This window comes from Melanostigma gelatinosum, assembly GCF_949748355.1.
Source record: "Melanostigma gelatinosum genome assembly, chromosome: 6".
NCBI lineage: Eukaryota > Metazoa > Chordata > Actinopteri > Perciformes > Zoarcidae > Melanostigma > Melanostigma gelatinosum.
In genome coordinates this window covers 22,060,448-22,076,550 of record NC_136639.1, presented here as the reverse complement: position 1 = coordinate 22,076,550, position 16,103 = coordinate 22,060,448, and the positions used below count along the sequence as shown (strand labels likewise).

General features: G+C 44.2%; 1 protein-coding gene across 1 annotated transcript in view; it reads left to right on the top strand.

Moving 5' to 3' along the window:
• The window catches only part of msh3 (mutS homolog 3 (E. coli)), a 40,581-nt gene that overhangs the window by 1,656 nt on the left and 22,822 nt on the right, over positions 1–16,103 (top strand). Inside the window, exons 5-18 of the mRNA XM_079270455.1 lie at positions 357–473; positions 563–680; positions 782–921; positions 1,912–2,078; positions 6,141–6,250; positions 6,464–6,578; positions 7,073–7,157; positions 8,471–8,580; positions 10,118–10,250; positions 12,605–12,792; positions 13,792–13,960; positions 14,256–14,320; positions 14,776–14,892; positions 15,101–15,208. Of these exons, the coding sequence (XP_079126581.1) occupies positions 357–473; positions 563–680; positions 782–921; positions 1,912–2,078; positions 6,141–6,250; positions 6,464–6,578; positions 7,073–7,157; positions 8,471–8,580; positions 10,118–10,250; positions 12,605–12,792; positions 13,792–13,960; positions 14,256–14,320; positions 14,776–14,892; positions 15,101–15,208 (1,742 nt within the window). The remainder of the gene's footprint in view (positions 1–356; positions 474–562; positions 681–781; positions 922–1,911; positions 2,079–6,140; positions 6,251–6,463; positions 6,579–7,072; positions 7,158–8,470; positions 8,581–10,117; positions 10,251–12,604; positions 12,793–13,791; positions 13,961–14,255; positions 14,321–14,775; positions 14,893–15,100; positions 15,209–16,103) is intronic.

The window sequence follows — 16,103 nt, the reverse complement described above, 5'->3', positions numbered from 1 at the left end:
CGTCTGTGGAAGGAAGTCAACGGTATCAATCCAACACATGTCATATGTGTGTTGCAATTGTTGGATATCTTCATAGTGAAAATGTGTTTCATTGTCGTTAATGTCATTATTTTGGTAACAGACTGTTAGAGGCTTTCACACATGTCCTACATTTTATTTCTCTATTATCAATCCTCATAGTGGATGGAACTATTTTTTTATCTGATTACTGAATTGTGAATACACTGATCAAAAAAAATTAAACTTCCAGTAGTAAAATTAGAGAGCGTGATAGAAATACACAGGGATTTTGAGGAGGGAGAGATGTTGAGAGGTCGGCCCCAGCACAGACGTCATCTTTGTGTGTGTGAGAACAGATCGCTGCGAAGGAGCTGAATATCGTCTGTCACCTGGATCATAACTTCATGACGTGCAGCATCCCCACGCACCGTTTGTTTGTTCACGTCAGACGGCTGGTGTCCCACGGACACAAGGTGTGAAATGCGTCTCTCTTTTTGCTCGTGTTCAGAAGCTGTTAATCGTGTCACTGATCTGAACGTTATTGTCTTTGATTTTTTTTTAGGTTGGTGTGGTTAAGCAGACGGAGACGTCCGCGATCAAGGCCTCGGGGGCCAATAGGAACGCTCTGTTCTCTCGTCAGCTGAGTGCTCTGTACACCAAGTCCACTCTGGTGGGAGAGGGTATCCTTCTGGACCCTAAATATGTGTGTGTGTGTGTGTGTGTCCTTTTAAAACAGCTTCTTCTATCTCTGCATGTCAAAAGCCTTGACAGCCTTCCTGAGATGTGAACCCGGTGTGTAGACTGGGCGATGTGGAGGAGGGGGGCGGTGGTGACGTGGTGTCGGACCCTCCTGACAGCTTCCTGCTGTGTATCAGCGAGAACTGGGACAAACCGAAGAAGCAGCTCACTGTGGGGCTGGTGGTGAGTGTGATGGCTACTAATTCACAACAGCATTCATATTTGTAGTTTATGTGAAAATGAAAGCAAGATCACATCTCAGGTTGTTTGTCAATACACATTGTGTCGTTTTTTTTACTTTAAATTTTTTTTTATTTTACCTGAATATTTATTTTATATCTTATATCTGAAAAAAGTAAATTTAAGTTTTAAAAATAATAATAACAACATAATAATTAATGACTAAATATATAGTAATTGATTTTTAAACAAGTCCCTAATTCCCCACCCTCATTAAATAACGGGGAGTAATTATGTATGTATGAATTGATAGCAACAATAAGACGAAGAGTAAATAAATAGATAAATAAAGACAACCACAAACAATAAGACGAAACAAAACGTTTATGTTCTTCTACTGTTTTCACTGCTCATCTTGAACGTGGTACGCTGTGTATTTTGATGCAATTAGTTGTTAATTACCCGTTTATTATAATGTCATCTCTGTTTTCTTACCCTGTAGTTAACGAGGTCCCATAATCTCCTCTATGGGGAATGATTGGATGATTTATAATGAGATTCACACTGTGAGACAATAAAAACAAAATATGCCAGCAGACTCTGTTCATACCATTATCTGACTCTCCCTTTAGCATCTCAGGTCTTTTAGATTCATGTGATGACGTTATATCCCGTCCCTTGAATCCACTGAATAAGCCATAAACAGATATTCATCTTTTTGCTTTATCCACAAAGATTATCTGAACGTATTATTCCAGAAAGAGTGCCATAACATGTAGGACAGAATAGTATTGTATTATTCTCCGTATCAAGCAGCCCTGAAATGTAGAATAAAGTGATGCTGCAGTAATTAAATACAAGCTAATGTCGGCCACAGCTGGTGGTAAAGGAAGAATGACTCATTCTTGATGATTACAATTTCTCATTTGTCTTAGTTGAAACATGTTTTCTTCAATGTGGACACGAGTGTGACGCACGTGTTTGTGTGTGCAGGCGGTTCAGCCCAGCACAGGGGACGTGTTACTGGACTGCTTCCCCGATGGTCAGTCTCGCTCTGAGCTGGAAGGTCGTGTCCTAAAGATTAACCCCGTGGAGATCCTGGTGCCCTCTGACCTCTCAGAACAAACCCACAGACTCATACAGAGCATCGCCAATGCCAGGTAATCTGCTGTCAGGGCACTAGGGGGCAGCCTGTGCACATTTACTATCTGCTTATCTGTGTGTTTACAAAGGTGTGTGCGTGTGTTTGTGAGATTTGGTCTTTTTTAAAAGTTGTCTGCAGGCCGCAGCAGGCTCCAGTGTTGATAAATGTCTTTGTGAGGCTTTAGAGCTTTTTACTCGGGGCCAAAGAAATAAAGTCCGTTGCTTTATTTCCAAACTGCAGCTGCTGGGAAGTCGGATGGAGCAAAATTTAGAGATATGCACTCACCGGCCACTTTATCAGGCACACCTGTTCAATTGCTTGTTAACACAAATAGCTAATCAGCCAATCACATTGCAGCAACTCAATGCATTTAGGCATCTAGACGTGGTGAAGACGACCGGCTGAAGGTTCAAAGCGAGCATCAGAATGGGGAAGAACGGGGCGTTAAGTGACTTTGAACGTGGCATGGTTTTTGGAGGCTACAATTCACACAGGCTCACCAACATGTGACAATAGAAGATCTGAAAAACGTTGCCTGTTCTGATGAGTCTCGATTTCAGCTGCGACATTCAGATGGTAGGGTCAGAATTTGGCGTAAACAACATGAAAGCCTGGATCCATCCTGCCTTGTATCAACGGTTCAGGCTGCTGGTGGGGGTGTAATGGTGTGGGGGATATTTTCTTGGCACACTTTGGGCCCCTTGGTACCAATTGAGCATCGTTTAAACACCGCGGCCTACCTGAGTATTGTTGCTGACCATGTCCATCCCTTTATGACCACAGTGTACCCATCTCCTGTCACAAAAGCTCAAATCTGAACATTTAAACAGGACTGCTGTAATCATTTTCCCTCTTCATATTGGCCTTTTAATATATAATTGTTTAATGTGCGTTCAATGTCAGTGATGCAAAATATGAAGATAACGTGAGGCTTCAGCAGTCACAATTACTCAAATCAAGTGGATATCTTTCCAAGTTGCAGCCTTTTTCATACAAAATGTCCTCATTCTGTTACAATTCTTCCTCTGCCACTTAATAGGAAAACACTATGAACATTGTTTTAAGACAGTGTTGAAAAATTGTAACCTGTCCCTTAAGCACATAGATTATATGAGCATGACTTCCTTTTAATGTGTGCAGGCCGCTGTGTGAACCACACAATCCCCCCCCCCCCCCCAAAAAAAAGAACAGCTTAACAGCTTGTCCTTTTGTTCAGCGGCTGTGCCTGTTGGACTGATGTATTCCAGAAACCTGTTGCCCCATTCGTCTCGTTCTGCACCCAGCATGTTCACACCAGTGGGGACCGGCTCTTCTGGAGGCTGCCTGCGGTTGCACGATGCTCCGAAAATGAAACTGGGGAGGCAGCGGAGTGGATTCGATTAGATGTTTGGATAAACGGGAAGGATGTCTGCTTCTCTCTGCCTCTTTGTGTCTCTGTGACGGTGCACAGTTCTCATTACCTTTCTTTTTATATTCCAGTTTCTACTTTCTTACCTCCCCTCCCCCCCCCCTGTTTCAATTTAATTCAGGAAGATTTGGTTCATTTGTATTAATTCCTTTCTCTCTCTCTCGCTCTACTCCGCTGCTTTCTTTCTCAGCCGTCCGTGTTGAGTGATTATAGCGGAGATGGACCTGTAAAGGCCAGCCCAATTATTGTGTTTGAGCAGCACTGCTCTCTAGCGTCGTGCTCATCGGAGACGAGACTCTCCTCAATTTGCCGCCTGTTTCATACAAATACATGGCAGCTTCGTCTGTTCAGCTCAGACAGAAAAAGTCTGTCACTAGCACTGTGACTTCCCAAGATATTTTTCTCGGTGATTCATTTCATTCTTCTTCTTCTTAATCATTCATCAGACTGAAAGGAATTACACTAGAAATGCGTAAATTAGTCTGATATTGGATGTTTTTATGGATACATGTTAACATCACAGTGATATCACTCCAACCCATTAGTAAAATGTTGAAGAAACAGCCACCCAGGTGAGCGTTTAAAACGTTCGCCACCGTGTCTCTGGGGTCGGGCCCCCTGGCAACGGGATGTGTGTGTGTGTGTCCGTGGTGCGGTGGGTAATGAGTCCCTCGGTGGCAGCTAGGTGCGGCATTGGTTGCCTTACTCATCCACAGCCTGGAGCCATGAGTCAGGATCAGAGCAGTGACGGGGATTAGAGCCACAGAGGCTGTCAACACAAATGTTCTCGCTTTTCCAAAGATTTTAAGTCGGTGACTGACGCTCTTGACAGTTAATATTACGTCCTGGCTACAAGGACAGTAGACATGTGTCAGGATAGATCCACACACACACACACACACACCAAAAGACATAATCTGTGTATTTTATGAGTGTGTGAACATTTAAAGGACACTCTCAATGCTTTGTATTCTCCCTACAGCCATAGATAGTAATTGAGCCCCTTAATCTGCTGTGCACATTAACCTCTGCTCTCTGGGTGGCAACATCTCCCACTTAACCTTTAACCTTCCCTGCTTTTGATTAATTATCACTATCACAGTGCTCTGAGGATTGGGGGGGGGGGGGGAATTGGTCAATATGAAGAACTAAACCCAAGCAACATTTTCTCACTTACCCTTTAAGTAGTGTCTCTCGACGGGGAGGTACTTTTACTTTTGTTTGCCCAGATGCCTGTCTACGTTATATGTTGTCCCTCCTAATACAATGGAGGTAAATGGAATTAAATTTTTAGTGCTCACAGTGTTGAAATATGAAAGGCTTCTCCCACCAGAAACTACAGTGTTTTGAAGAGACCCACTGCTTTTGGTTTTTTTGGCCACGGCTAAACGCTCTATGTGGCGGTGTTGGCGGTTTCACCAGTTCGGTTCAGACTGAAATATCTCGACAGTAATTGGATAGATTGCCATGCAACTTTTTGAGCAGGCGTTCATGATCCCCAGAGGACGAATCCTTATCACGCTGATCCTCTTTACTTTTTCTCTAGCGCGATCATTTTGTACAAAACTGACCAAATATCAGCAGAACTGACATTGGCTGTGCTTTGCGTTTAGTGCTAATTAGCAAACGTTAGCATGCTGCAATACACCTGCTACACATTAGCGTGCCAGTGTCGTCATTGTGCGCATGCTTGTGCGCAGGCTTGCTGACAATAGCATTTAGCTCCCAATGTCACTGTCAAGTCTTTTTCTGTACAATGTAATTTCATTGCAGTGAGCAGTAATAATAAAAACAAAATACATTCACCTTCATTATATTAGTGGAAATCAACTGAAACGAAACTATCTGCACGCTGGTTACCTGAACCTAAACCTGAACCGGTGTCCAGCATTGTAGTTTCCTGTCAACCTCAAACCAGACTGAGACTTCCTAAACACAGGTTCACAATGCTTGGTCCTGCAGAAACGCCACGCCGCATGCCCCTCTCCCCGGATCAATACCAGCGATTGTCGCTGTTCTGGTAAACCTCGTAATACGGTTGAATCGACTGGTTAAATGATTAATGGTCGCATTTGAGCGGCTGGCACAATATGCGCTCTATTGATCACGTTCATACAGTCTTTGCTGTCAGTCTGACCAGTGACTGAAGGGAGAGATGATGATTCTTGTGTGTGTGTGTGTGTGTGTGTGTGTGCGTGTCTCAGCATTAGGAAACGGAAGAAAGAAAAAATGCTCCAGAGCCACGTGTTTGCCTTGGTTGCCCTGGCAACAAGAGAGCGGACAAAGCAAACGAGTCCTTGAAAGCAGCGACGCCGAGCGAGTGAATGGAGCGATAGGGAGATGCAGGGTGTGTGTGTGTGTGTGTGTGTGTGTGTGTGTGTGTGTGTGTGTGTGTGTGTGTGTGTGTGTGTGTGTGTGTGTGTGTGTGTGTGTGTGTGTGTGTGTGTGTGTGTGTGTGTGTGTGTGTGTGTGTGTGTGTGTGTGTGTGTGTGTCCATAGAGTCCAGTTGAACAAAAGGACAGAACACGCAGGGCTGTTGCTGTGTCTAATCTTTCTTTCTCCCAGTCAGGAAAAAGATTTGATTTGGGACGTCGTGTTTCCTCCGTCCGCGCAGTCACAAGCACCACTGACCTCCTGAATCAATGCTGTCGTGTTGTTTTCCCCCTCCAGCGCTCAGGCTGATGACCGAGTGAGAGTTGAGAGGAGGGACAGCGCTCAGTTTGAGTTCGCCTCTGCAATGAACACAGCCACCGAGTTCTACTGCCACGCCCTGGAGAAAGGTGTGTCCGTCTGTGTCACCGTGTGCCTCTTTGGCTCCCAATCTTTTATTTCCCTTCAGTTACTAACACACACACACACACACACTCTCATTGAGCCGGAGAGCGCTGTTGAGCCGGAGCACGCTGGATGCGTCCGAGGTGTGTGGCCCGGGACTCATGGCTGTGGTTTATCTGTGAAAAAGTACGGTGTGTTTGTGCGTCTGTGTCCTCCAGGCTCTCGCTCACTGTCGAGTGTAGCGTCCTTGGAGAGCCCAGTGATCTGCTGTCTGGGGCCGCTCATCCAGTACCTCCAAGAATTCAACTTGGAAAGAGTTCTCAGGAGCGAAAGGTACACACACTCACTAACACACACCCAGCAACACAGGCTGCAAGCGTAATCATCCACTGTTCCCGCTGCTCATTGAGGTCCTGGGTAGAGCTGAAGCGATTACACAATTAATTGTCAGGGACATAATCGTCTATTTTGAAAATCTATTCAACGATTCAGTCATTTTTCAAGCAAAGATGGTGAAAAAAATGCCAAGTGGTCACAACGTTTGGACTTTTAGTTCAACAAAACAAGACATTTGAAGACGTGGCCTCTGGGAGGTTGGGTATTGTTTTTGTGCAATGTTTTGCCATTTCATAGACTAAGCTGCAATTTTTAAAAAGATAAACAGTAAATTGATAGCTGGGGAAAATAACCATTACTTTGCTTTGACGTCAGTTCAATCATTAAAGTCGTCACATTTTTTCACCTCTTCCTAATCGATACGATGATCATTTAATTCTGCAGCTGTATTTTGATTATGATGTGTATTATGATGTTGTGCTCATGTGCAGCTCATTCCGACGTCTGTCCTGTGAGTCGGAGGGTATGAACCTCAGCGCCGCCACCCTCAGGAACCTGGAGATCCTCAACAATCAGGTAACGGCACCCCTCAGCTGGCAGTCATGGCAACTGGTCAAGTGTAATGAAGGGGCGTGGCTAAACCGAAACAGCTGCACTTTCTCCTGGTGACGAGAAATCCGCTTTTTAATTTTCAAGTCTTTTGAGGAAAAGTCTCAAGTGTGTGAAGGGAAGTCATGTGACAACCTGTCAGTCAGTTGCATGTCTTTAAGGTCTCTCAGTCCTGTTCACTAAAGTCACGTTGCGGTTGAACATTGTTCTTTGAAACCACCATGACGTGGACGTTTGTGGTTTTAAATGAAACATCTCAACAACTATTGGACGGATTGCTGTGAAATTTGGTGTGTAACATTTATGTCCCCTTATCACTTCCCATCTCCATGTTATAGTATCGCTTTGTCCAATACTTTGAGAAACTAACGCTCCCATCAGCCTCTGCTGCACTTGATGTTTTCGTGCTATGCTAACTTGCTGATAGAATCGATACCCTCACAATTACGTCAATGCAGAGAACACTTTATTTCTAGCTTCCGGTCTGAAGGACCTTTGTCGTCGCATACATGGTTCAGCTGGACTGGCAGGTGCAATGCTAACGTGCTAAATTAAGATGGTGAACACGGTAAACATTACACCTGCTCTACATTAGCACGTTAGCCTCGTAGTTGTGAGCATGTTAGCATATTGATGTCGGCATTATGACAGAAAGAAGCGCCCGCATGGTGTTTGACCCTTGATTTTTTTTTATTGTCTAATTTGAATGTCTTTGCTGTCGAGTCTGTTGGGAGTTTTTAAATTCATGTCTGTAAAAGGAGGAGACAGACCTGCTTTATTCTCTTATTTTAAGGAGCTTTCAGCACCAAAGTGTTGACAGCAGCCCGGCTACTGATGTCATTTGGCTCACCAGGTAGATAGTCACCTTCCCACTGCAATTACCGTCTCACACGTGTGTCAAACCTGTCCAGATTAGGTCTGTGCATCTTGCAGAAATCACTTTTGCAGTCATGGTTGCACAGCGGACTGTGAAAGAATTTAATGCGTGAGTTAAACTGTCATTTCTCCGATCACAAGAAAATGCTCAGTGACCAGGCTCGCGTGGGCGACGGCTCAAAGGTTCAGCACGACTCCGCTGCTGCCGTGGCATGTTTGTCACACATGGAGTTCAGGCTCAGTTCAAACCTCCTCACCTGACTCAGCTTGTGGCCTCCATCCCCTGCTCACCTCTTACATTCATTACATCATCAGGGTTTTTTTCTTTCTTCTTTCTGAAAATTCATTGGACTCAAATGATGTAACGCGTAAGCTGTGTTTTGTGTGCGTTCTTTCCATGATAGACAGATGGCGGCGTGAGGGGCAGTCTGCTGTGGGCGTTGGATCACACTCGCACTCCATTTGGGAGGAGACTGATGAGGAAGTGGGCGAGCCGGCCCCTCACAGACCCACGGTGAGTACAGGACACCCTCTGGCCTCTGATGAAGCGCTGCAGTCGGTGCTGCGCAGAACTGACCCGGCTATACCTTCTCCGGGTTATGTCATTCAGTTTTAAAGCGCCGCTCAATTACAGTTTGCTCTGTGAGGCTATCTGGATCACAGAACCACTTCTTTGCCCTGAATTAAGAGTCTCAGGCTGCGCTTACGCCGCTTTCACGTCATGTGGGTCGGGAAAGATTCCAATGATTGTGGAGATTAAAAACTCTGTGTATTGACAGTTTGACATTACATCCATTACATTGACATTTGATTACCTGGAACAAAAGACTTTTTCACAAAAATGAATTGTGAATCTTGGCGTGAATGCCATTTTACAAATCGGATACTGGTTATTACGATTATTTTGATATGCCATGAATGCATCATTACTCCAACGCTGTTTACCGTCCCACAAAGAGCTCTACTTATTACTTGAATTTATTTATTCTTTTTCAAGCTGCAAAGAAATTGTCTCAGTAGGATGAAAAGCTGAAGTTCACATTGGAATATGTGATATGAACGATTAAATACCTTGTCAAGATCAGAAATAACACAAACTTGTAGCATTTTTTCACCCAGCAGTTGTTTCTCTTCTCCAGAAACACTGCAAGGTGAAAAACACATAAAGTGTTCCTTTCTAAATAAAAATGCTGCAACTGACTCACAGCACCTCTGCTACAAACAGCCTCTCAGTTATATTATTGCAGTACTGTCCCAGTTCTCTCTGCAGTGTTATTGTATTATCCATATTATTGATTGTGTGTGTGTGTGGCCCTCTCCCTCCCACAGTGGATTGGGCACTGCTCTCAGATTATACAGATAGCTGCTCGACAGAATTTCAACGTCAAATGAAATCCAGATTACATGCAGGCACATTAATTCCAAGATGCACGGTGCAGCAGCACATGTCTCTCTCTCTCTCACTCACTCACTCACTCACTCACTCACTCACTCACTCACTCACTCACTCACTCACTCACTCACTCACTCACACAAACACACACACACACACACACACCGTCATGATAGAGTGCTAGTTCGATGTCCATTTTATTGGTCCATTTAGTCAGCAGTGTACAGGTTTTTATGTTGTGTTTTAACACAAATACAAAAATATTGCCAAGGTTGAGCGACTTTTTTTAAACTGATACGCACATTTTAATCCTGCAGTAATCCAGATCCAACAGTATTTATCACCAGAAACCTAAAGATACTGAAAACGAATGTGGAAAAATACATAATATAGATAACAATGTAATCACTCCCTTTAAAGCTGTTCAGGCAACTGGCAAACCTCAGCACATCACTGGATTTCTGAATGAACTTATTTGCTCTAAGTTCAAAACGCACTGCGCCTTTCAATCAAGTCCAATTCAGCTCTCCAAAAAATAACATGTATTTTGCAGGTTGAAGATGTTTGATCTCTTTGACTCTTTGCCTTCCGTCGTTCCCATCTACTTTCTGAAAGTCTCTCTTTTCTTTCTTTCCTTTTTCTTTGGTGAACCCCACAGGTCTATCTCAGAGAGGCAGGATGCTGTGCAGGAGATCCTGGAGTCGCACTCGCTCACTTTGAATTCCGTCAAATCCCTGTTGTCGCATTTGCCCGACCTGGAGAGAGGCATCTGCAGCATATACCACAAAAAGGTAAAAAGCAATATAAAAGAAAGTGTACACACACACACACACGCACACCCACTCATGCCCTTCGGATGATATCTTTTGTTGTTTTGTTTCCACAACCCTGGTCTCATTTCTGTAGGACTGGTAATCATTCTGTCAGCTATGATAACACTTCACTCACCATCCTGAGCTGAGATCTGTGGGTGTAGTGACAGGCAAAAACTGCTCGAACAAAAATGGTCAAAACTACAAAGAAATTGACAAAGGCAGGAAAAGAAAAAGCTATTTCTGGCTGATTTGCATAAAAATGAAAACCAAGATAATTTGCTCTCGCTCATTCGCTCTCTCTCTCTCTTTGATGGCGTGCTTCTTGATTAACAACAGGGAGCAGTCGCCTCAGTGGCACTTTGCTGATTGTCTGACAGAATCTCATTTCCCATTGGACCCATTTTTGAAATGTCAGAACTAGGCTCCGTCCCACCTGTGTGTGTGTGTGTGTGTGTGTGTGTGTTGTACGGAGATGAGAGAGGGCCTCTGGTCTGAGCTCATGTTCAACTTTCTGACTCCTTCATACATTGTTGAAAGAAAACAATCAAATATCACTGAATACACACACACACACACACACACAGAGGGAGCCTTAATTGTCTTTTTGCCCATCTGTTGATGAATGTGCCTGTGTGTAGTGGCCTGTGTCTCTACGGCCCCATTAACATAATGGGAGGAAGGGCACGCTTACTGTCTTCAGTCACTGTCTGGGTTCATAAAAGAGCATCACAAGAGCTGCTGACATGGGGGACCATTAAAACAGCAGCATGTGATTAATGCCATAAAACATTGTCAGTGTGACTCTCATTAACCTTTCATGACTTGCCGACGATACTTTGACATCACCAATGGCAATTCGAAGTCAATATAATCTACGCTATCGGCCCTCTTACGAGGTATTTTCATGCACAGCATGTATCAGTAACGTGACTTTATCTTAAGTGATCATGGGTTTAATGTTTAGCATTGATGTTGAAGAAAACATTATCCGGCTATAGCCAGCTTTGTTTCTTTTACTGTGGAGTATCTTTGTCTTGAATGATTTAGGCTTCTTCAGTTACAAGTGGGATTGAAATCAAACCATTTGCATTCGATTGGACCGCTAAAAGGTGGGCGGGTTTATAATAATAACCTCCTGTTCTGCTTTAAACTTGCATTCTTCCTAATGTCAAGCAGGGGGGCGACTCCTCCGGTTGCAAAAATAAGTCAGATTGTATAGAAGTCTATGAGAAAATGACTCTACTTCTCACTTGATTTATTACCTCAGTGAATATTGTGAACATGAGTTTATGGTCTCAGATGCTAGTTTCAAGTCTTCTTCAACACAGCATGATGCTCATTTGATAAATGTTGGTCCCTTTTAGAGTAAAATAGAGATAAAGCAGAGTATGTGTTAGGGCGGGGCTACATTGTGATTGACAGGTCGCTACCACGGTGTTGTCCAGTCTGGGAGTTGTCCGTGTAAACTTTAAACCTTTCACAGTTCGTTTTCAGTTCTTAAACGTTAAATGTAACATTTTGGTTGCCTAAAAATGTCTTCGGTTGTACTTGGCTCCACCCTCTGGTGTCACTTCTGGTTGCAAAAAAACAACAACTAAGATGGCGACGGCCAAAATGTCGAACTCAAGTCTTCAAAATTGCAGCCCACAAACCAATGGGTGACGTCACCGTGACTACTTCTTTGGTACAGTCTATGGGAGACGACTGTGGCTCCACACACACACCTCACTTGTCACTAAAAGTTGCAGATTGATGGATGTCATCATGTCATTGGTTGGTACTATTACACACGTCATATTTTGTTTGGATGATTGGATTTTGATATAAAAATGCTAAGAAATACACTTTTGTAAGTGTCTTTTGCATATACTTTTAAATAGGTGCACGATATTATCGGGGATGTGAAAGGTCTTTTTTTTATATTTCATCTTTAAAAGTGATGATAAATACATTTGTCTTGGTGGTGTTTGGCATCAGTAGAGGCTGATAGCAGCGACTGAAGTTCTGAATAAATCCTGTATCTGCATTTAAATGACATTTTGTCCCACGTCCAACGCAGTAAAGCAGCGTTTATGTTCTCGTGCCATGGTGTGAAGCCTCGCAGACTCTCCTGCTGCTAATGAGTGGTGTCTCTCAGAGTTTTGGCTGTGATAGATGGTTGCTGTTTAAGCTAGGCTGCCATGAGATTTAATGACCTAATCTAGCTGGTTTGCAGAACACCCCAGTAACACAACACGGCCATCGCCTTCTGATCAATTGCATCTTCCCTCACCACCCCAACCAGCTGTTGCTCAACCCTTTACGCTTCATCAAGTCTTTGTGTGTTCCAGTCTTCCACACAGGAGTTTTACCTCATTAGCAGCGGCCTTTCTCGACTGGGAAGTGAACTGCAGGCCTTGCACCCAGCTATCCAGTCACAGATCGGCTCTGCGCTGCTCCGAGACCTCTTGTTGGACGCTCCCGACCTGCTGGCTCCCGCTCACAGCCACCTCAAGGTGCTCAATGAAAGGGCTGCCAAGTGAGTATCCAGCAGCACGAGAGGGAGGATGCAAAAACAGATCTCTCCAGACACCTTGATTAAGTGATGATTCATTGTTAAAGCAGATCTACTCACAATGTCTTCGTCATAGATTTTGTCTGAGTGGTCATTGTTGTTTATTACTAAAGAATGCGGTCAATCAAGTCAACATTTCATCATTTAAATTGCTTTGTTGTTTACACTCACTGTGGTCTGGCAGATATGCAGTGAGATTACACTATTGATTTCTTTATTTTTTTTTACATCAACTGATTCATTGTTCAGCCTATAAAATGTCCAACTAATGAAAAATGCCCAAACACTCCAGAGCCCAAATAGTTTCTATTAGCAATGATACAAGACTTAGAAAGGCAGCGAATCATCACATTCGAACAACCAGCCAGTGTGCCTCCATTATCAAAACTTGATCATGGTTTTGTTGATCAATTTATTGACTCTTTTTTTTTTTTTTGTAACCGTGGAGACTTAGAATACAACCGTTTTTGGGAAAGCTGTGTTGCTGATTCAGTTGCTGTGATAGTACTGTATTATCATCATCTCAAAACTAAGAAGTGGAGAACTTGCAGCATATTTTTTCATGACCATACTGTAGATCCGGGAGCACACACATTGAAAAATGTTGGTTTGTTAAAGATATCTCAAGTTGAAAACGTATACATATCTGCTGATGGAGATATTGGTGTCTCTGACTCTTCTACCTTGGATTCATTTGGATTCAATCGCTGGTGTTGCATATTGACATATCTAGAAACAAGTTATGTGAAGATCACAAAAACACACCACAGTACCATAGAATGAGGCCCAAAAAGTTTTTGCTCCTGAATAGGTAGGTTGACCAGGTTGTCTCAGAAGCTGTCCTGTGTTGTGTGTGTGTGTGTGTGTGTGTGTGTGTGTGTGTGTGTGTGTCCCCCTGATGTGTACTACGATTTGTTACCAGCCGCTGTCACATTCGGACTCTGCGGTTCTGTGTTTGCGTAGGACAGGAAATAAGACGGAACTGTTCTCAGACCTGTCCGGCTTCCCGGTGCTGCGGGAAAGGAGGGAGCAGATCCAGGCCGTCGTCAGCCAGATTCAAGACCACCGCAAAGAAATCCGACGGACCCTGAAGGCCCCGGCGCTGGACTACACCACAGTCTCTGGACAGGAGGTACCCACTGTGTGTGTGTGTGTGTGTGTGTGTGTGTGTGTGTGTGTGTGTGTGTGTGTGTGTGTGTGTGTGTGTGTGTGTGTGTGTGTGTGTGTGTGTTTGAGGCTGAGAGTGAAAGACAGGAGGGAGGAGATTGATTGCTTGATTCGGGCGGAGGAGTGAGTCACGGCGGTGATCCGATGTCTGCGCGTGCGTTTTCTCGTATCGTTGTGTGTCAGTTTTAATCAAGATTGACGCATTGTTTTGTCCGTCTGCTCCAGTCTTATTTATCAAAGTCTTCCTCCCGTGCCCTCAGTTTCTGATTGAGGTGAAGAACTCGCTGTCGTCCACTGTTCCACCTGGCTGGGTCAAAATCAGCAGGTGAGCTCACAGCTGCAGGACGGACACGCACACGCACGCACGCACGCACAGTCAGCTACACGTTTATCAAATGATCTCACATGCTTTCTGGACAGAGTGGTAGATGAAGTCCTAAAACCCAGAAATGAGAGCGTTTTGCATTTCTGGTTCCCTCGTCTGGAAGTCAATGTGTTTTATGAATTTAAACTACACTACAAGGTAATTTGGTGATGGAACTAATCCTGTCAAGGTTTAAAGCCGCACTTCTGGTTTTACGGTCCTCAACTTTACTCTTTTAGTTTCCGATGGAAAGACGGCATACATTTTCAGAAAGCGACGAGCTCCGTGGACTCACTGCTCGTGTGCTATGAGAAGCTGGGAACCACTCACATTTGTTGTCTGGCAGTCTCAGTACTTGTTGAAGTATAATATTGTAACCTGTTGTATCCCCCCCCCCCCCCCCCCCCCCCTCGCAGCACCAAGGCAGTCAGCAGGTATCACTCTCCTTTCCTGGCGGAGCGCTACAAGAAGCTGCTGCAGCTCCGAGAGCAGCTGCTGCTGGACTGCCAGAGGGAGTGGACCAATTTTTTGGAGTATGACACGCACGCACGCACAGACACACACACACACACACACACACACAAAAAACATGTCTGCCTCTGGTTCTGAGAGATACCTGCTCGGCTCTCAGCTCTGCCCGTCTGTTTTGGTCGAGTGGACCGTCAGTGTCGTCTGCTCTGAACACAGTGTGCACTTACCTTAATTTACACTTCAAAATCTCTTTCCTCTCTCTCTCCGCAGCCAGTTTGGGGAGCACTATCACACCATGAAAAGGGCTATTCGTCACCTAGCAACCATGGACTGTCTCTTTTCATTGGCTGACGTGGCTAAACAAGGGGACTATTGCAGGTGATGTCCTCTCATGATAACCATAAATATTGGTGTGTGCGCGCGTGTGTGTGTGTGTGTGTAATAACGTGTGTGTGTGGGTGTCCTGTGTCGTGTCCTATAGTCTCAGACAGGCTGTATGTGGGAGTGTGCACCGGGCTCCGCAGCGTGCTCAGCCAAAACGCCAACATCTCTCCCCCACACACACATGCGCACACACACACCTTTATATTGTCCAATTTGTTGTCATAGCTTCACATCCATCCACGACTTCGTACTGCAGTCCCTGTTTATCTCCTCTTTAAATCACTATCTTCTGTTTTGCCATTGCTCTCCTTATGTCTCTACTTCTCTTGCGTGTAAATATGTTTTTTAAAGGAATAGTTTGACATTTACCCTGTGATGCTAGTTATGTCATCTCTCTGCCATTTGTTTTATTGCTGTTATTATTTCTGTTTTTACCATGTAAAGTGCCTTTGAGTACCTTTTTAATTATTATTAAGGGCACTGCACGTTTGCGTTCTTGCCAAGAGCTGGACGAGAAGATCAATACCACTCCTGTCTGTACGCTAAACATGAAGCTACAGCCGGTTAGCTTAGCATAAAGACTGGGAGCAGGGGGAGACGGCTGGCCTGGCTCTGTCTGAAGCTGTGAAGAGTAAAAAGAACATGTTGTAGTTTAACGAGGGGTCACAGTGTGTGTCGGGCTATTTCTTGGCCCGGGTGTCGAGTATGTTTCTAGTATGTTGCCAGGAAGTTACTGCGCCAGTCTTCTCATCTAACTCTGCAAAAAACGGATTTCCCAAACTATTCCTTGATTTGGCCAATATTATTCTCCAATATATGGTTCACTGTTTATTCATTCTTTTTTGCTTCTTTTTCTTTCTTCAATTTTGTCATGTGTGTTTTAGTTTGA